General features: G+C 39.2%; 2 protein-coding genes across 5 annotated transcripts in view; both read right to left on the bottom strand.

Annotated features, from left to right (window-relative positions):
- The window catches only part of shroom1 (shroom family member 1), a 33,126-nt gene extending 31,773 nt beyond the window's left edge, over positions 1 to 1,353 (bottom strand). For both annotated transcript variants that reach the window (XM_056397288.1, XM_056397287.1), the window contains exon 1: positions 1,142 to 1,353. The gene's annotated coding sequence lies outside the window, so the exon portion shown is untranslated. The remainder of the gene's footprint in view (positions 1 to 1,141) is intronic.
- Positions 1,354 to 3,629: 2,276 nt separating this feature from the next.
- Positions 3,630 to 24,525, bottom strand: part of aff4 (AF4/FMR2 family, member 4) — a 32,230-nt gene continuing 11,334 nt past the window's right edge. For 2 of the 3 annotated variants that reach the window (XM_056396881.1, XM_056396880.1), the window contains exons 2-21: positions 21,632 to 21,761; positions 17,581 to 18,384; positions 17,186 to 17,224; positions 16,768 to 16,854; positions 16,305 to 16,332; positions 16,092 to 16,155; positions 15,754 to 15,846; positions 14,844 to 14,988; positions 13,847 to 14,600; positions 13,525 to 13,676; positions 12,840 to 12,925; positions 12,172 to 12,406; positions 11,642 to 11,739; positions 11,122 to 11,185; positions 10,032 to 10,168; positions 9,586 to 9,657; positions 9,299 to 9,392; positions 9,103 to 9,146; positions 8,520 to 8,737; positions 3,630 to 7,724 (exon numbers count right to left, since the gene is read on the bottom strand). In XM_056396881.1, the coding sequence (XP_056252856.1) occupies positions 7,597 to 7,724; positions 8,520 to 8,737; positions 9,103 to 9,146; positions 9,299 to 9,392; positions 9,586 to 9,657; positions 10,032 to 10,168; positions 11,122 to 11,185; positions 11,642 to 11,739; positions 12,172 to 12,406; positions 12,840 to 12,925; positions 13,525 to 13,676; positions 13,847 to 14,600; positions 14,844 to 14,988; positions 15,754 to 15,846; positions 16,092 to 16,155; positions 16,305 to 16,332; positions 16,768 to 16,854; positions 17,186 to 17,224; positions 17,581 to 18,384; positions 21,632 to 21,757 (3,468 nt within the window). In that variant the 5' untranslated portion in view covers positions 21,758 to 21,761 and the 3' untranslated portion in view covers positions 3,630 to 7,596. The remainder of the gene's footprint in view (positions 7,725 to 8,519; positions 8,738 to 9,102; positions 9,147 to 9,298; positions 9,393 to 9,585; positions 9,658 to 10,031; positions 10,169 to 11,121; positions 11,186 to 11,641; positions 11,740 to 12,171; positions 12,407 to 12,839; positions 12,926 to 13,524; positions 13,677 to 13,846; positions 14,601 to 14,843; positions 14,989 to 15,753; positions 15,847 to 16,091; positions 16,156 to 16,304; positions 16,333 to 16,767; positions 16,855 to 17,185; positions 17,225 to 17,580; positions 18,385 to 21,631; positions 21,762 to 24,525) is intronic. The other variant, XM_056396882.1, reaches the window with a different exon arrangement.

Here is a 24,525-nt window from a genome sequence, read left to right as displayed (position 1 = left end):
CATAGTCCAGTCATTAGGTAGAAAGGCCCTCCTGTGCATAATTCAGGGCCAGGTATCAATTTGAGGCAGGTAGGTAAGGTTAAGGAAGGACAATGCCATGTTGTTCTCACAACACTGGCAAACAACAGACATTGCATAAGTAATGTGCAACACAAAACGTATGCCAATGGCAATTAAATGTGGCGATAACAGTTGTTTGGATTGCAGTTTGTCTCCCTCCTGTCCACACTGCCCATTACATGGCTGCAACTAACCATCAGTTTAAATATTGTTTGTTTGGTGTCACTAACAGTCGAAAACACCCAAAATATTTAAGGTGGAAACAGACAAACAAACTTTTATTCGATAAATCGATTATCTACATTTATATCTATTAATTTTCTGTGAATTGACTAATCAAATAAACAATTACATGGTTTAGTACTCTACCAGTGTAATTTAAGATCAAAAAATCAAAAAAGTACAGCCAAAGAAGATTTAACATATACACCGAGAGACAAAATGTGAAATTATGTACCTATTGCTGCCAATGCTTTATTGATTAATCAACTTGCTTGGTCTATAAAATGTTAGAAAAAATAAAATCCTAACGTTGTAGGCATGCAAATAAGCATTTTTTTTTATTCTAGCTTTAAAAAATGACTGCAATGATTAATCTATCAAAACTGCTACCAATTAATTTTGTGTTGATCCACTCAGCGATTAATCGACTAATCCTTTCATTGCGCACCAAAATTAAATCTTGTGATGCTTTAAAATAATCCCAACATTCACAACAACAATATATCTACTACGCTACAGAGCGATAGGCTATCACAGAAAATTCATTAGGAGACAGGTCATGTTATTTTGACTCACTATGCTCACTAACAATGTGTATTTGCTATCTAACGTTAGCTCCTGGCACAACTGAACTGAGAACAGTTGTATCTTACTCAAGAACAACGTCTATTTCACTCCCCCGAGACGTGTTACAAACTCCGGAAAGAAGTTTAATACAAAAGAATATATTCATAAAGCTATCCTGTGACCATCCTCCTCACTAGATATGGTAAGCAACAGGTTGACAGTTGACAACCGAAACCGAGCTACCACAGCGATACTAGATGCACCTGCTGCTACCGAAGCCTCCTTCACGTACCTGCTGACTCCCGGTCACTCAACGGTTTTCAGCTTGTAGTCCTGTCGGATTCCTTGTTTCTTCTTCTCGAATGAAGAAACATTAAAAGAAAAAATACATACAATGACAAGCAGAATTCACTTTTATCTACTGGGCTGCCATGTCTCGTAACTCTCTCTCCTCCTCTCCTGCTAATGGGCTTTCCTTTTCCTCCGCTTGCACTTAGCTTACCTTACTCCCTGGAGAGAGACAAGCGGATGAAAGGTAATAGAGGACCGAGTAGACCAATCACATGCGGCGGGAGGCGGGCACTTTAGGAATACACGACACCGTACTGGTCAATCCGTGTTAATGAAGGAGCAGTGAAAACAGGAATTTCTCTGTATTGTTTTCAGTGAACAGTGAACTACAGTGAAAGTGGCGGAAGTTATGACTTAACATGGACAGGTTTAGTCAGCGGTGGAAGAAGTATTCAAATCATTTCCTTGTAAAATTACTATTGCCATACTGTCAGAATCAAAATCACCTTTATGGGCAAAGTAGGTGTGCATACAAGGAATTAGATTGCTTTCTAGCGGCTCTCAATGTACCAATAACAATGTTCAGGAAGATGCACGTGGACATACAGCAAAAACAAGGACAACAACGCTGAACAAAGATAAAGTAACATAAACATATGACTATTATGTGAAAGCAAGTAGTTGAAAAATAAAATAGACATATATAGCCTATAGTTGAATAAAAGATAAACATAAACTTACATGCAAATAGGTGAAAAAAGAAAGATGCATCGATATGAACAGTGGATAACATGCAATGTCTCTGTACAAGTCAAACGGTTCCTGAAAGTTGTAAACAAGAAAACAAGTGGTGCAATGTACAGAAGTAACGTAATAAACTATTTTACATACAAGTAAGTAATTATTAAAAGAAAAAGTACTACTCAGGGTCGACAAATGTATTTGTTCTGCAGAGTGGCTTGCCAGTGTTGTAACATTATATTGTTGGATCATTAATATTGATGTAGGTACTTAAATGTTGTAGTTGGTCGAGGTTAAGCTATTTTGACTACTTTGTATTCTTTTATGCAGTTTAATTTAAACCAGTGCATTGTATTTTATAAGTTGATCATATGTTTTCTATGTAAAATAAGTAAAAGGAAAAAAAAGTAAATTACTTGCTATAGCTGTGTAGTACAAAATTTTCTTTGAAATGTACTGGAGTAAAAGTGCAAAGTTGCAGATAATGGAAATACAAGAAATATAAGTGAAATACAAGTACCTAAAATTGTACTTGAGTAGAGTACTAGAGTAAATGTACTTAATTACTTTCCACCACTGTTTTGTGTGCCATACTGAACTCACAGACACAGACATGCGGTGCAAATTAGTGCTTTGATTAAATATTCATGTTGTCAAGAAAGTAATGCTGATCCTCTAAATGTGATAACTATAAATAAAAACTGACAATGGAAAACATTCCGAATAAAATAGTGAAAAGACAAAGTTAGAATGAAAAAACACCAGTCCACATAAGAGTTAATGTTCTCAGGGAAGTACAACGTGGGTTGAAAGCAGCTAATCATTTCTAAGAGGCTCTGCAATGCAAAGCTATGTAAACTACTTTGAATACCTTTGTTTCATGCACAGAACGATTAACTGAGCGCCATCTATTTCTTATTGAAACACCAGCTAACACACATATCATATTCAGGGAAACAGCGATAGAAATAACTAAGTACATTTACTTAAGTACAGTCGAGGCACTTTGAAAATTTTACTTATAGTCTTCTTCTTCTTGGGGATAGCTTGTTTTAAGTTTCCATTGTAGTTTTAAGAAGCCTTCACAATATCCTAATTAAGATGCTGAAACTATTTTTCACTCCTCCCTGTTCATATTTGAACTGTTACTACATTGCTCCCACTGCTGTCATAGATTGATTTTAATGACAACCTTGGGACAACAAGGCTGAAACTGATGGGATGACAGCAATGAGTGGCAACTCATGACCACTTGGTGGCATTTTATTCACTAAGAGGCACAGGCCTGGCCTGTTGTCAGCAGCTGACTGTGTTGTACAAAGTCACTACATGGGGTTGACAAAATGATGTAAGCTCAATGTGAATAGGGACTTCAGCTGCAAGTGTCTTTCAAGTGCTACTTCAGAGGTGGGTCGTGACACTCTGGTTAGCACTTCCTTATCAGTAGCAGAGTGTAACCTAGATTTACTTTAAACTGAATTTTGCGGTACCTGTACTTGAGTATTTTTATTTTATGTTACATTATACTCTAATCCACTATATCTCGGAGGCAAATATTGTAGCTACAAGTTAAATTGTAGATGAAGTTGTTATAAATAAAACCTATGAAGAGTTTATAAAATACAGTGCATTGCTATCGGTTAATCTACTCAAGAAAAATCAGCTTTTCAAAGATTTTATGGATGTTGATGATGATGATGATGATGATGATGGACAAAGAGTCAAGTAAGAACTCAAGTACAACCCGATTAAACATATCCATATATATTTTATTCTCAATACGGCAAAATACAAAGAATATTCAGGACAAACTCTCATTAGTCACAATTAATACTCACTTCACAAGAATGCTTTTAAATTACATAACCTAAGTTTGAAGATCAAACTCAATGAGTACCTTTAATCATATTGCATCCATTACATATAGCATCTCTATCATCAGTTCTCTTAAAACTAATCCAATTTAGACTATTGTACATAGTGTATGCTGTAGGTCTCACTTTGGAGACGACTTTTAGAAAAAAGGTGTTATACAACATACTGTATAAACTGCTACAACTGTTTTGATGTGTAGAGAAATACCTCTGTTTCAAAAGACATGTTGGACCAATTGTTCAAAAGGGACACATAGTAAATACATCTCTCTCATGAGGAAGAAACAGACGTGGTTTTACATAACAGACTGTACACGCCATCCATCCATCCCATGAGATCAACAATATACATTTCATGAAAAGTACACGCCTCCATATCAAATACAGAGAAGACAAAATATTCGCACTTGGATCTAGAGACATTAATGATTATGTGGCGACATGATACTGAGAGACAGTGAAGCAGAAGACACGTATACGAGCACGGTAAGAAAAAAGGACTGAGAAATCAATTTGATATACAGTGTTAAGAGACTGGGATGTCATCTGTAACAGCTTGGAAAAAGGAGAGAACAGAAAAGCCCACAGAGGAAAAAAAAAAAAATGTGCATAAAGTATCTCACAAATGTATTTACAGATCTTTAAATTTAATAAAAATGTCAACCTGTAGTAGAAATTCACCCTTAAAGAAATGTTATATTTACAATTTATACATTTGTATTTAAATAGAAACATGCAAGTGTTAACATCTTCCTACTGAATGTCAAAAAAACTCATCTTACCCTGGATTCTTTAAAGTTAGAATTAATATTAATTACTACTTACAATGAAATCTCATCATGAACAACCCCAATACATTTACATCTTTCTATTTCATAAAATGGTACTCCTTAAAAAGGCAAAAATAGAAAAAAAACATTAAGGAAAGGGGCAGAAAAATAAATAAGTGTGAGTAGCAAACAGTTAAAAATTATTCTAATGCTAAATTTGTACATTTGACTACAAGAGGCGCGGACCTGTACTTACAAAGTGTACCAGTGTATGAAGACATTGACTGGGCTGGCAAAACCCACAGAAGGATTCCTATGAGAAAAGTGGCCTCCAGCTTAAGTACAAAATGGCTCAAGCCATTGGTGTTTGGTTATAAAAACAGATCTATATACACATATATACTAAACCAGTACACAAAATTGCAAAAGCTAAAGGCATTGGACACTTGAGTTAAACAGGTTTCTCGCTGAGGCTGAAAAAAAAGAAAAAAGAAAAAAAAAGGGAGGGGAAAAAAATCCCAAGCCTAAAATTAAACTTTTTCCACAGAAACAGATCGGTTTTTTTTTGTAAAAATCCTGCATAGATTAAAATAATACCTCCTCTGACTTTCTCTTTTTCAAGTGCAAGAGGAAATAACAGTATCCCCTCCTACAATAAAGGCCAGGGAGCCAGTGAAGGAAAGAAAATACAAGACACAACACAAAAAAGGTAAAACCTGGGCCACATAGTAATTCTTCAGATTTGTTTTGCTGAGATGAAAATGGTTTTGTCAACTCAAAAACTTACACTAAATTTAAGTTTTAAAATCGAGGAAAAAGTGCAAGAAAGTTAAAGAGTATTGCAGCTCTTTAACTGTCTGGCACTTCATACTTATCCAAACTCTACCTTACATGGACTAAAACTAAATCAGCCAGTAAGAGTTTCCATGAATACTACTTGGTCCAGGCTTTAATATTTCCAGCATGTTTTAGTAGGAAGTGGGCTTAAAATAACCAGAAACCAGACAGTCCTTCATGTCAATGATCATTACCAAACACAGAAATGTCAACTGAAACATCCTCATTCAAAACCACTGCCGTCCAAAATTTGCTTTGATGACAACCAGTAATTCTAAATAACAGAAATGTTCATATGTGGACAGCTGGCATACACAGTTATCTGTCGTCTCTCCCCCGCCTGCTGAACCATGTTAACAACAACTAGCTTAAACATTTTTTAATCTACTGTCCCGTAATACAAGTATGATTAAGGTTTTAAAATTTAAATAGGAACAATTACATATACAAATACTTTGCATCTTATAACCCCTGTTCAACCCTGTTTTAAAACTTATGCATTTGAAACGTTATACTTCTGCTTGGCCAGAAGACAAAAAAAAACTGCTTGGTATATAAATAAAATCTATATGGCCGTTTATACTTCTTATTTGAAATATATAATCATAGATTTAAAACTCTTTGTTCTATAAATGCAACACTGCTAATCTGCATCACTGATGAGTTTGCCTCTCTAAAGAACATCTTTCCTTTCAGATGAATTTGCTTTAGTTGTGCCAAATCAGTGGTCACACAGGCCCAGTTTTTATAAACTGCGATGAAAATAACTGTATTGTATACGTAACTGGATACGATCTTCAATACTTAAGACACTCCCTGCTGTTTCTTAGAAAAATGCACTGAGCAAACAAGGGGATCAAAAAAAAAAATAAGACAGAATAACACTGAGTGGAAGTGACTGTTCCTTGAGGAAATTGCTCAGTGAACAATGTAGCTACGAGGGTAAAATCATTTCTTAGGAAGAGACTCGTATTCTGGAGCTTCCAAAGAAGCAGCAAATCTTTTATGTTAGAGAGAATGTTAACGTGATCAATTTTTATGAAGGCCGCGAATCGAAAAGCCCTGCTAGCAGCCCCTGGAGGTCATGCCAGGAGCAGCATGGCCCCCGGGGGCTCACCAACATTTCATTTTGTAGCAGGACAAAAAGAAATTCATGATTCTTAAAATTAAAATTACACTGTTCAAAACAAATACACTGATCAATATAACTTCTGATAGAGCATTTGTATATTTAAATATGTCAGAAGTATTAAACTGCTATGCACAGTAGCCCTTCCTACAGTCCTTTAACCTTGTGGGCATGCTCCAAGATTAATCTCTGGTGCCTAGAGACTTGAAGGAGCGATCAATCAAGATGGTTAGAAGCTTAATTTGTGGCTGACACCATCTTTGTCACTATCGGAAATGTTAAATGTGTTTAGAGGATTTGACTCAGAAATGTGCAATAAAAACATAATTGCTGCCAGCTTCAATTGATTGCTGAATGTATAAAAAATGTATAAAATGACAACTGTGGCTAAAGCAAAAAATTAAAAATAAAATTAAAAAATTAAAAAAAAAGGAAAAAAATAATTTATTCAGATATGATGACTGACCGTTTGTTTTCCTGTAGCTCACATACAAGGCACAAAAATGATAAAGAGAAACCTTCATTTTTAAAGCACCTTTGGTGTTTATGGGAGGTACTTTGGTGAAACAAAGTAAAAGAAAAAAGTTAAAAGCCAAAGTAGCCTATAAACCAAACCCCATTTTTAGTGTATTCATAATAAATAATTCATCCAGCGCTTCCATGCCGAAGAGATAAAAACATGGCCTTCAAAGATTTCGTAAGAATGCCGATATATGAAGTATGGCGATAAGCTCTTTTGATTCCTGTGTTGCAGTTTCTGATGCGTCTCCCTGTGTGGTGCCGTCGAAGGTGTGAGATGTTTCTAAATTGCTCAGTGTTTTTGGCAAGCTGGTGTAGAAATGGACACAGTGTTGGAGATATGTCTGAGAAGTTCTTCACCTGTGTGTACATGGAGGACCAGAGGTGGACTGTGTGTGTGTGTGTGTTGTGTGTGTGTGTGCGCATACAGTACATGATTATTTGTGTTTGTTTGTCATTGCGGGCATGCTTGTGTCTTTGAGCACATGTTGCTGAGCACAAGAGGCTGAGGTGGTGTGTGTGTGTGTGTGTGTGTGTGTGTGTGTGTGTGTGTGTGTGTAAGCAGTGGACAGGGAGTGAGTCCTCGCTAGGGAATAAGCTTTGCGTCCAGGCGCAGCCAGTGGAGGCCCTGCCGTGTGTAACGCACCAGTTCTGTCATGCTGCTGGTGTTGAAGATCAGAGGACCCATCACCTTGTCCAACTCCAGGAAGAAGTCTGGGAAAACAAAGACACAGTGAAAGATGACAGTTTTAAATTATTTTGAATCATCATTTAATCTGTTTAATATTTTTAATAATCAGCTTCAGTTTACTGTTTAATAATCAGCTAATAATCATAATTGTTTAGTCTATAAATTGTCAGAAAATATTTAAATAAAGCCCCCCAAAAATTTCCCAGAGCTAAAATGATGTCTTAAAAAGTCCAAAACTCATCATATTCAATTTAAAATGACAGTTAAAAAAAATTTTTTTTTTTTAAATAAACAGCAAATCCTTACATCTGAGAAGCCGAAAACAGCATATGTTTGCTATTTCTGCTTGAGAAATGACTCCCAACAATTAATTGACTATTCAGTACTTCCTGAGATTTAAAATCTCTATTTCTATCTGTATTGTACATTTTTGTGCATTTTGCCTTTTTTTTTTTTCAGATATCATAGCATTTAATGAGACATGACAGAAAAGGAGGGGAGAGAGAGGGTTGACAAGGAACAAAAAACCTGCAGTCTATTCACATTACCCTGCACAACGGTGGAGCACAGTGCAACAAGTGAGGGCCAGTTGCAGATTTCAGCAAAAAAGAATGTATACTTACGCTTTAAAAATGAACTGATAATGTTTCTGCCTCCATACCTCCATTAATGTTTTATTTTTCAAATTCATGAAATAAATAACTGTGAATTAACATTTGAAGAAGGCTCATTTTTTGTTTTCTGCATGGGCCTGTAGTTACTTATTCTCACTTGAAACAAACAAACAAACAAAAAAATTTTTTTTAAAAAAGTTTTACCTTTCTGCTCTTTGGATAGTTGCTCAGCCTGGTCCCAGACCTCGGTGGCATACAGGAAGTTGGAGGTGACCTGGACGTAGCTGGCAGCCATCTGGTGGATACGTTGAGGTATGGTCACAGACGAACTGGCGCTGCTGCTGCTGCTGACTGACGAGTAACCACTGGCTGTTCCCGGGGACAGTTTGGGAGACACTGGGGAGGGCATACCCGCTGCCTTACTACATCAGGAAACAGAAAGAAAAAAAACCAAAAAAAACAAGGCACGAGATTTCAGTATCCTGAACACAAACTGATAATCAGCCATAGTAGTATTTATATTATTCATTTATCCAATTTTTGCCCAGTAAGACTTGATAACCTTAAACAAGAAACTTATTGCAGGTCAACAAGTTTCTGCATAGGTGCTGATAAAAAAATAATTAAAAAAAAAAACAGTATTTCTAATGGTATTCTCAACTTTTAGAGAAAATCTCAGACTAGGAAAATGTTAAACTCATTTGAGACACTTTTTCTCAACATTCAATGCTTGTGTGGGAAACACAGATTTCTCCTTTACAATTACTTTAAGAAGGACATGACTTACTTTCCCATTCCAGGAGAGGGAGCCTGGGTGTTACTCAGAGAATTCTGTCAAACAAAATGAGAGGAAGAACATTATGTACACAGAGAGGAAGCAGGTTACACATTCACAGAGGAGAACTGTATTAATGGAATATATAATGCTTTCCTGGGATTTTGAAGGGTTGCCAAGCAAAACTAGATTTCAGAAACAAATGTACCTTTAAGTGTTCGGTGAGTGTTTTGGAGTATTTTAGTGCACTGTCCTTCCTCAGCTTGAATAACCGCAGGTAGAGGAGGGACTGGCATCGTAGGCTGGAAAAACAAATGGAATAACATTGATCTAAAACGTTACAAAAAGGAAGCAATGACCAGAGACATGTGGACCCCTTAAATAGACAACTCCTCTTCATCAAATAGTAACAATTTTGAGCACTTTGAGTACTTTGGAGGCGCAGCTTAAAGACAACAACTCTACCACATCAAATGGAAATGTCCGCATACTTACCAAAGCACAGCTAGCCTCTTGTCTGCTGAAGTAGCATCTGGGGCCATATAGCTTTTTAACTTCATAGTGTATCTGATTGCACAGATAGAAAAAACATTTAGTTTCTAAGAGAACCAACTGTTTTGGTCACCATAGAAACATTTTTATTTCATTAACAGTTTCATTCAATACACAGATCAAAATAGAGCAGCAGAAGCAGAAATATCGTCTTTTTAATTCCAAAACGTTCTTCTGCCTTTTATAACCCATCTGCTTGACAATTCAGAGATTTGGGAGTGCTATGCTAATAGCGGCTAATATAGCCTTGAAACGAGATGATAAGTGTGCAACAGAGCTTTGGAAGGCCCACTTCTCTAACTCCACAGTTCCCTGAAATGGCTGTACAGCAGAACTACCCAGAAATGCAATAGTGATAAAGCAATGAAGGTATTCATGTTTGTCCTTACTTGATAAGCTCCACAGTTTCAGCATACATGGGGAAGGGAGACTTGGCCTCTTGGGCACTCTTCTCCAGAGCGTTACCACATTCAATGAAAGACACCACAGCGTCCAGGTAGTAAACGGCCTTCTCAAAACGGTCCAGCTGTAAAAAGGGGGAACAGGGACAGATCAAAAACTGTTGTGAGTTTTAGGGAGCTAGTACCTGTCAAATATTGCATTTCCTTTTCCAGCTATTTTTCGCTGTAGAGAGCTAAATGCTTTTCACTGACTTTTAATTTGACAAGCTTTTGGCCTGGTGTGCTACATAACTAACTGAATGACTGATAACTGACTGTTTGTACATAATTTGGTGTGGATTATGTGAAACCCTCTTTTCAGTAAATAACAGCAGCAACAGATAATTCAGTTATGTACATGCTAGCCTTTGGATTGAATGTATAACATAAAAGATGACTAATGAATTGTAATTGGTTCTCAATTGTAGTCCAGGTAATTTACAGAAAAATTTGAAAGCATTCCCATAATACATATTATATAAAATATTAGAAATATTATTGCTTAATTATCAGCAATGTGTTGTTTGTTTGTAGCATTTTTTTTGTCAAATTTTATGTAGCATTTAAATTGTGATCTCACACTTGCATTTACATAGGGGACAAAAATAATTTCAAATATATTTTTGACTGGAATTAACAGGTAGCAGCATCAGGTATCTCCCCAGGTAAAGTAACTGATACCAGACATGCAGTTAAATATAGCCATCAGCTCATGTTACAGTGACCTGGTAAGAAAAGCGTTCATGTTTCCCTTTTCTTTCTTTTTTCTGCTCAAAAACTCTGGGAAGAAGAAAAATGGGCCATGGAACTGAGGTCAATTCAGTACAATAAACACCATACCATCACATACATTTCACCAATAAAGCAAATGTGTTAACAGTAGCATAAAGCTCAAGCTAAATCTCACCAGGATGTAGTCTTACAATAAGGTCTAGACTTTGTTGATAAAGCACATCTCTCCTTTCAAGGCTTTGCATGTTGCAAAACAGCGCAACATCTCAATTACACATGTAAATAGTCTTTAAGCTCTCGTTCTTACCAGTGCGTCTGCATTGTGTTTAAGTTTCTTGGCCTCTTGTAAGTAGTGATCAGCCGAATGGACCCTGAAACAAAGTTGTTAACAGGTCAAACAAATCCGATCAAATCTGAAACATTTCTTTCAGTAACAAACACTTTTGCAATGCTTAAGCTATAGTTCAGTTTCTGCATCGATTTGCTCGAAGCACAGACCCTGAAAAGTACACACAAAAACATTTTCCCATCTGCTTAAACATCAGTTCTTCCAAAAATAAATAAATAAAACCCCTGAAACAAAAGACACAAAAATAAGAAGCAAGACTATGTTGTTTCCTTACTAGCATGAAAAGGACAGAGATTCCCAGCAGAGAAACCTTTAAAAATGGAAATTTACGTCACCTTTCCTGTATGCAGGCACATCTATTCATGACCTCCCCAACCTCCTACAGCTTTATGCATCAAAGGCAACTCTAGATCCCCACAGCCGTTCTTTCTGCATATCCCACTGTGGGGTTATCCACAGTGGAAAGAGCTCCTCTTACCTGTCCTCAAACACCAGCTTGGATCTCTGAGACTTGGAGCCGTCCGTGGAGAGCGAAGGCACAGCCAGCTGGTTATCACAGGCCTTTGAGGATTTCTCCTGCAGAGACGGCAAGAGAGAGGGAATAAAGTTTCAGGAATAAGGGGTCTGGTGTTTGAAGTGGAGGATAAAATATAGAAAAAGGGCGAGTGTGGAAAAAATTCATGAGGTTGAAATACACAGCACACTGTGGGAATTGGGCATATACAATATATACACCCCAATAATTCAGTGATTAGCTGCTGGTTAGACACAGTGTAAACACTTATTAGACTCATTAGTGACTTTAATCATATTTAAATGCCAGTGTTCTCGACCTCTCCCCTTCTCCCACAGCAACGATTTCATTATTCAACTTCCCCCAGGGGACACACACTGCATGGTTGGCAAAGATGATCAAAGACTGCACTCACACACTTCGCAGTATCCATGGTGTTTGCCAGGTTTTCACACAGACAGCAAATGCCTTACAGTAAGGTTACTTGCACCCACCTTGCCATCACGTGTGCTGCGTCCCTTGTCTTCTCCTTTTCTGTGTTTGGAGGTGGAGTTGCCCTTGGTGCTGTGGCTACCCTCCTTTCCACTTCCTGTCCCGCTGGACAAAGAGGTGGAGGACTGGCTGACTGTCCTCTTCCGACTCGGATGCTCTGCCTTGGGTGTCCGCTGCAGACCTGACATGGAAGGAGAAGGGACTGGCTCCTCTTTCTTCTCCAAAGACCTCTTAGACCTGATTGGATAAAAATGATCATTATTGTAATACATATATTTTTTTGTATTACCTACATTGACCTGTTGTGTAGCAATACTTAACCAACGTCACAAAATATTAACACTCAAAGATTAAATGTTAACATGTCATTGAACCCCTTAGAACACAGCAGAGACGTCATTAGAATAAAGGTTAACAGGTACAACTTGAAGAGGTTTCGATGTAATAAACGAGACGTCACTGAGCTATCATGCTTTGATTTTATGATGCTCGTTAAGAGTTTATTGGGTTTATTTCGTAAATTTTAGGAATAGAGACAAAAAGCATCTGGCAAGCTTAATTTTGCCTCTGCAATATGAGGCACTACTGTCACATCAAGTGTGCCAAGTGTTGCTGGAATGCAGAGGGTTTACTGTGAATAATGAACAGGAGGGAAAGGAAAAATACTCACTCTTTACTGCTGTTTTTATGATGAGATAGAGACTTATCCTCTAGCTTGCATCGCTTGCTCTCTGGCTTGGTGCCTTCTTCATCATTCTAAAGGTACGGAGATCACAGAAAATTAAAAGTAAAGACACATTAAAAGGATACTCAAGATTTATTGATGTGTGTAAATGCCTCTGTGGGAACTAATCTGAAGACGTATAGAAAATTGCAGCCTTGCACTTTAACTCTTTGGAGGTTCAGTACAACCTTCTGGTAGTGCTCAATGACACACAACTCCTATCTCTTTCTCAGGTATTTCCAAAGCTATGATTTAAAAATAAAATGCACAATCATCTAATGGCAAAAAGTCCAGGTCTGGATCATCACCAAAATGTAATCAATTGTTCCTTGGCTCAAAGCAGTTTCTTGCTTTGATGGAAATCTGTTTGTAGGTTATGGTAAGACATGGAGACATTAAAGTGGTGCGATTACAACTTCCTTCAACAAAGATGAAAATGAATCATCAATCAGTGTGCAAAGTCATACTGAAAACATACCTTGGTTAAAAAAAAAAAGATGTTTTTTGGACAGGGGTTTTAGATCATTTGAATTTTTCTTATAAAGTAAAAAGATGAGTGAGATGTTTTTACATTTTACTCTTCTAAAAGAGTTTTTTTATTTAAGAGAAAAAGCACTGAAATGTGTTCTACCTTGTGTTTCCTCTTGGCCTTGCTGGAGCTCTTCTCAGAGCTCTGCTTGCTGAAGTCTTTGCTGTCCCTGTCTAGAGAGTCGTCTCTCTCCACTTTTATCTCTACAGGCTCCTTGTAGGGCCGCCCTGGGATCCTTGATAGCAAACTGAGATCTATAGGAAAAGGGAAGGAAAGGGGAAGGGTAGGATATGGTTTAACTTGGTCCAAAGTAAAGAGAAGCTTCAGGAGTGTGCACTCCATCTAGACAAATGGAAAACAAATGAAGTGAGAATTTGTATTAGTTTTATAATACTACTTTGCCTTATGAGCAATTTCAACTGACCTATTTTGACTAGTAAAACCTGCTGCTGAGGCGGCCTTGCAGGGTAGCGTTCCTCAGGGTCACTCAGTGGAGACAAGAGCTCTTTCTCTTCCATTGGAGAAAACACACACACAGGGGTCCTGATACTCTCTGTGTACTTGGGCGTCTGCGACGACGACGGGATGCTCTCGTTCCCTTCAGAGTCGGACGATGAAGAGTCTGTATCGACAAACTCACGAGACTTCTGGGATGTCTTGGTGGGTGCCTTGGCTTTGCGTTTATCTACAGTGGTGGTAACAGCAGCTGCGGTCGGCCTTGGAGAGGATTTGGGTTCTTTTTTGATACTTGGTTTGCGTGAACCCTTAGTGGCAGCTTTGGGCCGATGAGGAGGGATCTCTGGAGCTGGCTCACTCTCTACTCGCAGACCTCCTTTGGGTTCCTCTACCACTGGGGGCTTCTCTGACTTTTTGGGCTGTTTTTTACCCACACGGATTCGCGGATTCGTGCCACCTTCACTCTGGGCGGGGGATTTTTGACGGCCGCGGCCACCCTCTGCACCCTTTTGCGCTGCCCGTAGGTCCCTACTTGGGGTGGGTGCCACTGAGTCTTTTGACCCCCCTCCCTGGCTACCATAGCCACGTCCTGAGCTATTATCTCTGCCCTCTTTCTTGCATTTGGTTGGAACATTATTGTCCACCGGAGAAGCTGGGGAGAACTGCTTTGCCTTCTTGAACCAGTTGTCCAGCTGCCACTTGTTGGCCATGGGTTGTTCAGGCTGAACGGGAGAACACACAAAGGTAAGAAATTGACTTGGTGAGCAAAAATCATGAATGAAGCCTAGTCAAACATAAAAAAATGTCTTCTTAAAAATGGTATTTTGGGCAGAAGAAAGAACATTCAATGACTTATAACTATCTCAAGACAAAAATAAGTTAGTGCCAATGAAATAAAATGGGTTGAGCCAAATTCTAATTAAGTAGCACTAGAGCTTTGTATAAAGTTGTGGTTAAATCATTACTTCGGGAGAGGCGGGCCGTGGGTGCTCGTTGGCTTCACTGTCTGTCGTGCTGCTTTCACTCTCGCTGTCTGAGCCCGAGCTGCTCTCTGAGCCGCTGTGGCTGCTGGAGTCATCCCTCGATTGCTCCGCTCCTTCACTGTTATTGCTGTCGTTACAGATGAGGGAGTCAGATGATATTATGTTGTGCGCAAAAGGTGTACAGTGCACTTTCAGTCACATTTTGATCAACTCAATATGAAACAGCACACTGTCTAAAAACATTGTAGAGATGCCACCCCACTCTGCACAGACACCCTGCTGAACCATGTACTGCAGCAACGAGGACCCAGTTTTTAAAACTGGTAAAATGTGCAAATTATTAACACAACTGTCCACGTTTCAGGAGTTTCTACCTCTATGGAGAAACCTGATAAACTGTATTTCTGATCAAACAAACAACTAATAGCCGCATATGTTGTATAGTTTCACATAAACTGATTGATTTTATATATATATATATATATATATATATATATATATATATATATATATATATATATATATATATACATATATATATATATATATATATACATATATATATATATATATATACACACACACACACACACACACACACACACACACATATAGACAGATCCTCTAAAAGAAGAGATCCTCTGTAAATATAAGACAATCCAATATCCCTGCAATAACTGCTATCCTTTCATTTTTCATAGAGGAAAGTGTATAATCCAACCCATTTTTCTCAAGGAACACAATATAACAAACACCTTTCAATAAAAAGCAAGGCTAAACACCACTGCAGCCTCAAAACTTTGACTTGAGTCAACACCTTTCTAACACAGTCACGACAAAAATTCAGCATTCAAGTTTCACAATAGTAAATTTACTATGCACTGTGCTTTACCTTGCTGACGTGTTCCTTGAGGCATTCTTGGTAGACTCCTGTTCTACATCACTATCTTCGCTGCTGCTCAGCTTCAGGTCATCTTCCAGCATACTGAGATACAGGAATGAAACATAATTAAATCTTTGTATTTTATTACAGCAGTGTAATAGCTGCAGGTTGGGAACGCTGGATGTGTCTACATAACTTACAGCGGCTATGTCTGCATGTCTGTTTTCTTAATTCATCATAAATATTTGTTTTAGTATCCTGCTCTCTGTTGCCTGAATCAATACTGGGAAAAACTACAAACAAGCGATTGAGAGCAGAGGAAAAGAGGAAAAGGATGAAGTACTTACGTGGGCTGGTCATCGCAAGCTTTGGACTGGTGGCTGCTGGAGCTCTTGGAGGAACTGCCTCGCTCTTAAAAAAAAAAAAAAAAAAAAAAGAAACACAAAAAAGACTCATGAGCAATAAGTAAACATAAACGTGTATTAGAAATATAAAACATATACTTTTTGAAATATTTTGTGTCAAAATGTGGATCTGAAATGTGTGCGTGCAATACTCACTGTGTCCACCTGGAAAAGGGTGAGAGTCCTGGGGAAAAAATAAAAAAATAATCCAAATTAGTTTCATGAACCTGTTTGTTCATGCTTGATTGTCATATTTGAGATTAGTTAATAATAATAATAATAATAATAATAATGATGATAGGTGAAATTAATCAATAAGGGATTTTTTGTGGCCATACATGTTTACATGCAAGAAGTTAATTAAAGAAATACCAAAACTGGCTGAAAAGTACTTGAACCTTTTATATCAATGTCAACCTTCTATCAATAACAAATCTCATCTCTTTATAGTTCAGACAACCACCGGACAAGGTTTCTCTGGGTTGGCTGCATGTTATGTTATGCAAGGTCTGTCTGGACCATACAAAAGTAATAAACAAACAATTAATCCTCATTAATTAATCATGACACATAATCATTTGAATCTAACAGTCAACACAGCCAGTGGTGCAATCCTGACCTTGGTAGGGAATGGAAACTTGGAGGGCTCTGTTTTGCAGGGGGTGTGGATGGCTGTCAGCGGAGGGGGCCACGACTGAGTCATTTCCTGAAAGAAAGCAAAAAAAAAAAAATCACACACACACACACACACACACACACACACACACACACACCACACACACACACACACACACACACACACAACACACACACACACACACACACACACACACACACACACACACACACACACACACACACACACACACACACACACACACACACACACAGAGAGGGAAAAATGTGCAAATGAGTCGTAAGGTGTGAGTAACACAGAATGCTCTCTCATTAACTCGAGGTCTTTCTCTGAATTCTCATGATGAACCGCTCGCCTGAGAAGCAGTTTCTTTTTTAGCAAAATACAATGATGTACATACCTTCAGAATTTCATCGACACAGTTGGCATCACCAGGGCCCTTAAGACAGAAACATCATACTCAGCACATGTGTTCATAAACAACATGAAGTCAGTGCAGCAGGTGAGAGGCAGTTTCCATTTTGAGTACATGAGTCACTCTATAGGCATTTTATGAGACCTATGAGTTCATTCAGACCATGTGTAATGCACTGTGAGGCAATTTAATTCAGTTATTACATCTTTATGAATATATGCTCCATTTAAAAAGTGCTCTGCCATTTTAAGTCTTCAACCTCCACTACTATAGATTTATATCTTAAGCACCACATAAACACAGCATGGCCTTTTGTGAGTAGTGAACATAAGCTGCAGGGTTCAGAATTAATTAAAAGTAGAATGAAACTGAAGCCATACCTCCACAGGTTGTGAGGGGATCTTGAGTTTGGAAAGCGAGGCCTTGCCGTTGGACTTCATCTCTCCCATGGTGCTGCTGTGCGACTGTCCGCTGTAGCTTTCTGCTTGTGAGCTCTTGGGTTCTGCTGTTTCCTGGCCGTCCATAGGCCGCACATAGGCCGTGGGCTTCTGCAGCATGGAGCCGGGCTTGGACATGAGAGATGGGGGGAAGGCCTGACTTGAGTGCTGTCCACTGGTGAAGGAGGTGTGAACCCGTGAGGGCGAGTCCCAGTTGGCCTCTCTGTCTCGTGGGGACTTGGAGCGGTAGCGCTCCTTGCTGTGATGCTGCTCGGCAGACAGGGAGCTCCGTGAGTGGCTGTTGCTGCTGGAGGAACTCAGAGAGCCCTTGGCCGGACTCGATGTGTGTGACTTTGAGTGCTCCGACCCTCCACTATGTTTACTTGATTTCTTTTCTCGCACCTCTCCTCCGTGTCTTTGGCTACTACTGCTGCCGCTACTACCTCCGTTGCCCCTCTGGCTGCCGTGCCCACCCTGGAGTCCTGAGCGTTTCTGGGATTGGGATGAAGATCCACCTGCTGCGGGACCAACAGGAGTCCACTTACTGCTCTGGCTGCTGCCACCACTACCGACACCACGCTGGTCCCCGCCAAACAAAGGTGGGCCTGATTTCTCCTCAGAGGAAGACGAGCTGTTAGAAGGTTTACCGCCAAGCTTTGGAAGTGTGTCACCGATGGGCTCTTTCATCTCGTCGTAATTGCCCAGCATGCTCTGAATACGGCTGGACAGTTTATCTTCCTTGCTGGACTGAAGAGAGAAGCAGAGAATGGGAGAAGAGGAGGTGGGGCAGAGGACAGTGTGACGATGGAGAAAAAAAGAAAAAAGAGAAAGAAGAGACAGAAAATTCATTGAGAAGAAAATGAATGAGAGAAAAATGAACAGAGGGAAAGCAGAGAGGATAGAGGGGTGGTGAGAGAAAACAGTCATTATGGGCACAAGTTCAACACTTGGGTTAATTGCTTTCCATCAAAAACACTGACAATGGAGGAAAAAAAAAAATCGCTTCTACACAAAAAGACTTAAAACCAGTCAAATAAGCAAAATGAGCATAACGGGAAATGCACATTTTCATCCCACAAAAGACAAGAAACAAATTACATCTTAACCCCGTGTGTCACCAGTATTACATTTGAAATAATTGACTAAACATAGAGAGAGGCACAATCAGCCAATCACACAGTTACGCTTGTTCAAACTGGGGCCAGATCAGTCCACACCCATCTGTGAACACAGATAATGGTCTACCCATAGTTCCAACACAGAGGTTAATCAATCACTTTAAGGCCATGGGTTCCAGCCGACCTGTTTGCAATCAGCCTGTGACAAAATATCCAGTTACACATGCAGCCTCAGACCTCTGTTTTGTTTGACATACTCACACAGACGGTGAGGAAACGCAAGCCGTTATCTGCTGGCAGGAAATGTAACTAGCTTGGTCATAATGTGCACTCCACTACCTCCTGCTAGCATCGCCTGGCTCACACGTGTGAAGCTGGTGAACTGTAGCATCGCCTATTTCTTTTATTTATTTTTTTTTTTTAAGGGAGGTTGTTTCCATTTTGTAATAAGAGCATAAATCAGTTTTATTATGACTGTATCAGACTGCCAGTGGAACACTGCTTTTATTCCAAACTACAAGTTTTTCAAAGGGCTGATATTATGGCTTATCACACATACTGATGCTGACATGTATGTTGGCTGGTAATGCTTAAAACAAAGGAGACTAAACAGAAAGTGCTTTAGGTAAATGAGAAACAGCCGAACCATTACACAGTTTGTTCAATAAACTCAGTGTTTACAAAAGACATTGATTGCAACACTCTGCAGTGTGTTGGCAGAATGAAAACGTGCTGTAAAAATAAGACGGTTGTATTGCACAGAAAAACTATCACATCTAACAGGAAACGTATATACACTTCTCTACATATTGTATTTCTCATCTGTAATAAAAATCCTTTCTCACAATTCCTCTTAGACAAAACCTTTTCACGTGGCTCTTTTCATCCACAGAAATTCTCACTAACCTTTTAAGGAACTCACGAACTTTACCTCCACGCTGACCAGAGGAACACTGTTCCAAGTTTCAGTTCCTGTCCCCACAAAAAGGCTCCAGTGCTGAGACTAGTTCCTGCCAGCCAGGAACCATTCTTACAAACATCACTTCAAACATTGCATTTCCATAATAGAAACCAACAAAGAAAAAAAACAGATTGCCATCTCTTCTAAATATGATCTGCTACCTTTTCACTTGCAAAAATGACAACCTACGCCATCAGTTTTCAACCTGTTACCTGTCTGATCTTTGTGTTTCTTAAGATGCAGTCAAAATGCAAGCATAAATGTACTCCATGGATTTTCATTTCCTGAGTTCAGGACCGCTTAGTTTCTGGAGCTAGTTAGATCCTGGCACAACTTGGTTTAAAAGGCCTGTTTGATAATCACATCTGACGGATCCCTGATTGAAAAAATTAATTAGCCCCCGAAATAAAATATTGTGTGTCTCTAATTTTCAACAGATAAGTTTGTTGCTCCTCATTTTGTGCAGCTGAGTTACAAGTGCGTGAACTCTGCACCATAAAAATGTTACTGCTCTGCTGGTCTACATCTGGGAGGCCACAGCTGCAGCTGTGTGCACACATGGCTTTTTAATGCAGAACACAGTAAACTTCCACTTAGTGGAGCATGACAGAGAGGGAAAAAAAAGTCAAACTGAAGCTTACATAAGACTCAGACAAGCAGGAGACAAGAGATACAAAGCGTAGAAAAGCCAGTGACTTAAACAGTTGGCTTTTTCCACATTTTTTCCAGAATGCCAACCCCTGTTTCTTAAAAGCAGTTTCTGAAAACAGAAGAACCAACATGCACAACAGAATTATTTGCTGCAAATGCCTTCCTTCCTTTGGAAAGGTCAAGGACTTTTCCTTCTTCAATGTCAGCCTTTTACCTTTCACTTTGTTGTGGTCCAAAACACACAGGCCAGCACTCATCACTCACCTCTGGTACCCTCTCTATTCCCAACCTGTCAGGACACATTCCTCACTGCTGCTTTGATGTGTAGCTCTTGCTACGGAGAGGAGCCACTTACCTCTGCTCAAATCTGGTTAGTAGCAAAGATTAGACCAGTACAGAGAACTCAAATCCTCTTTACAATTACACTGAATGGGCGGGAGCTGGGAGCCGGCTGGCTGGCCTACATCTATGTGTGTCTCTATGAGCTCAGAGTGAAGACACATAAGGTGCAGGAGGAGGGGAAGCTGGCGTGTTTTTATGTTTACTTTCTACAGTTGCACTACAAAACAGCTAAGCAACAACAGGTGCCGTCAACTCAACCGACTCTTCTGTATTTTGTGCAGAGTTGGTCAACAGCTGACTATCTGACAGCTCATGATTATTTAATTCAAGCGTCAAACGTTTGGAAAAGCATCAGATATTGCTTTTAATACCTACATACAAATATCAACACAACCACGTACTGTGCTGCACACAAATCACGCACGTCACCTTAAACAACTCCTGCATGGGTATTAAAGCACATCTTGCCCTATTTAGCTTTCATCACATCAACAGTAAACAAAAGCAAGACTGCAGGATCCTGAAGGTCATTGTGAAAAAGAAGAGGGAAAAAAAAAAAAAAATGAAAAGCAACAAAACTTTTTCTCAAGCCTAAATGAAACATAGAATTTATTTGAGGACATCTAATCAACTAATAACTAAAGGTTTTTTTCAGACTAACAACTACTGCATGAAGCGTGAACACACACACCTGCAGGAGGACACCAAAGGAAAGAGGGTTTCTTTCTCTACCACGGAGGCCTGAAGTTAAGGATTCCTCTTAGTAGTTTAAGAAGCATAAGCTCGGGTGATGACGATGCGGTGTTGACATAAATGCTCCTGGTCGTACGTGCAGTTCTCACTTCCTGTCACTGTTGCAAATTCCTCTACACTGACTAATCAATTTTCATGTCAAAAGTGAACGTGAGGTAAATTAACTCACCACTTTGTAAGGTTCAGGGAAGAGAGGGGAATTTGCTGGAAAGGCCTCTCCTCCTCCCTGCTGGATTTCTTGATTTCTCCTTTCTCTTTCTTTCATTCGGAGCACATTCCGGTCCTCACGGTTCATGTTGCTAATAACACAAACACAACAACAAAAAGTCAACATAAAAACACGCTGAGGAGAGACAATAAACAGACTTATCTCATAGCTTTACAAGGATGGCTATAAAAGAAGCGGTATTATGAAAGTGAGACGTCCATAAAGGAAACACCTGACGGGCCTGTAAGAATTTACCTAAAACTTAGTCTCGCTCAAAAGTGAGGAAACATAGCTACAAAGCATAAACCCTTCAGTTTTCTTTTCTGTGCTACAATAACTTAGTTTGCAAAGTTATACCAACTACTTCAAGTTTCCAGCCAGTCACAGCAAATCATTCGGTCAGATTGCCATTACATACTCGCTACTTTGAGTCACAGTTTTCTTTTTTTTTTTTTTTTTTTTTTTAGTAAGCCACAAACTGGACCATCATCAGTGAAACCCCAAACATCATAAACAGGGATGGGATCACAGAGATGACTTGTGGAGAAAGTAGTCTCTAATAAGCTTAAGCTGCTCCAGACACTGTGCAGTAGCCTACTTCTACTGCAAATAATCTCCTTGTACAGATGGTCAATGTTAAATTGTACCCCAGCTGAAACAACTAATGACCGTTTTTCAATGTTGTCGTACATTGTCAAGTTCATTTACTACAATTTGTAAAGCTGCTAGCTCACCAACTATAGGAATCAAATAGAAACGGTTTTAACATATTGGTTTTGGGGAATTGCATAAAAAAAAAAAAAAAAACACAAAGTAATTAAGATTAAATAACCTACTGCTCTCAAACTGCAGCTTCAAGCCAATGACTCCATCACTGGAAGCTAAACACACCTCTCTGCCCTTATTGTCCGCCTGAGCATAATGTGTAGTGGAAACATAAAAGTGGACAGCTATCTGAGGGCAGCGTCCTTCTAAGAGGATGTATGGATTGACACCAGAGGGACAAACAACACCAAATGTACGAACAAAGGATTAATCACAGTGTCTTAAAAAAGAAAGATAAAACTTCACATAAAATGTTCATGCCATCTGGAATATCACAACATGGGACTTTGGACAGAACAAGTGAGTGCTCATTAGGAACAGCCACTCTGACAAAGAACAAAACGTGACTGTTGTGCACCTTGTTTAACAGAAAACAACTACAGAGCTTTGAAACCAGAAAGAAGCAAATTATCAGCCAGGCGTGTCGCCTCTCCCTCTAAGTCGACAGCTTCAGGCTCTGCCAGTGACAACAATGATTTTAAGGCTGATGACAGAGAGCGATTATGCTGCAACCACCCGGCCTCCTCCTAGATTATAAACACAACATACAAGGGTGTTTTCAATTCTTACTAAGTATGACTGAAAAGATGAAAAGAAGCAGATGGGAAACCGACTCTGGAAGAGGAAAAAACACTACACACAGGGAAGTCAAACTAAACTATGTCCAGACAAACTAACCTAAATATTTGAAACCATTAGAGTTTCCTAGAAGAATTCACACAACTCTCACATTAAAACTGATCAGGATTATCAATCAACCAGCAATGTTGCAGACTAAATCTAGAACAAAACAGTTCCAGGTGTTTTACAATTTATTCTATCTGGAAGCTTATCAGCAAGTCTAAACAGTAATTTCCCAACCAACCTCTTGACTAAGCCTTACTCCGTTTTACATCATCAACACCGCGCAACTACAGCATGAGTCATTACACGTAACAGACAACATGATTTACACACTGTCACTGAGCTACACTAAAGCAGAGCTTAGAAAGCAGCCAAGGCCATGAGACACCATTAGCAACAGTTTTATCAGCAGAGGTGTAAAGACAAAGAAGAAAACATTGTTTGGGTTATCCATCACCCAAACATCCATCAACACCTCACTGTTATCATCTCTGGACTTTATTTGACTCCCAACACAGCTAAGAACGGAGCTTAGACTATACACTGCCAAAAAATAAACAGACACTTTCAGTGTAAAATTGAATAATAAAGCTGCTACAACTTTAGTGTCTACTACAGCTAACAGTGTGGAAGATTTATTCCAACTGCGTTCTTCTAAATTTTGCTTGATATTATTCATTTTGCCTACTCTATCACCCAGCTGGGTACCAACTAGGGCTGGACAATAAAACAATAGTGATTTATAACAGCGTGAGACACTTCATCTATAACAAAAAGTGAGATAGTTTAACGGTTGCATTAACAAACCCCAAACTCGCTCCCTCGCTGGCTCATGAAAACATAAACCCCCGTAAGCAGTCTATCATATCCCTTGATAATGGAGGGTGCTACAAGTGACATGCAAACAGCCAATCATTTAAACAGACAAATGCCAAGTGTGCTCCCTCCCTGGTTCATAAACAGCCAATCATATCCCTTGATAACAGGCCGTGCTACAAGTGACAGACAGCCAATCACTTAACAGGTGTGTTGTTGAGTTGCACCACCACAACAGAAGCATGTGTAGCAGCAGAGTGTAACCTGCGAGGACATTGTTGACAAAAAGTACAAGTCAGCTTGCAAGTATGGCCGTTTTTTTTGGTTTCCTTAAGACCATCTGTTATCAGAACATTATTGTGTGTGACCTGGTACTACATGTACATGCAAATGAGCCTTTTGATGTCAGTGGGGCTGCATGTGTGAACTGGCTGCTGTTAGCACAGTGCTAAATGATCAAATGCCCCAAGCCCGGAATCATTTGTAAACACAGCTCATGTCAGTTCGGCCCAACTAACTGACTGATCTATTGGCTTTTATTAGTTGAACAGGAGGTTACATCGTAGTATAGCACTAAAGAGAAGACAAGA

The sequence above is a fragment of the Seriola aureovittata genome, chromosome 15 (genome assembly GCF_021018895.1).
Source record: "Seriola aureovittata isolate HTS-2021-v1 ecotype China chromosome 15, ASM2101889v1, whole genome shotgun sequence".
Lineage (NCBI taxonomy): Eukaryota > Metazoa > Chordata > Actinopteri > Carangiformes > Carangidae > Seriola > Seriola aureovittata.
This window is presented reverse-complemented; position numbering and strand designations above follow the sequence as displayed.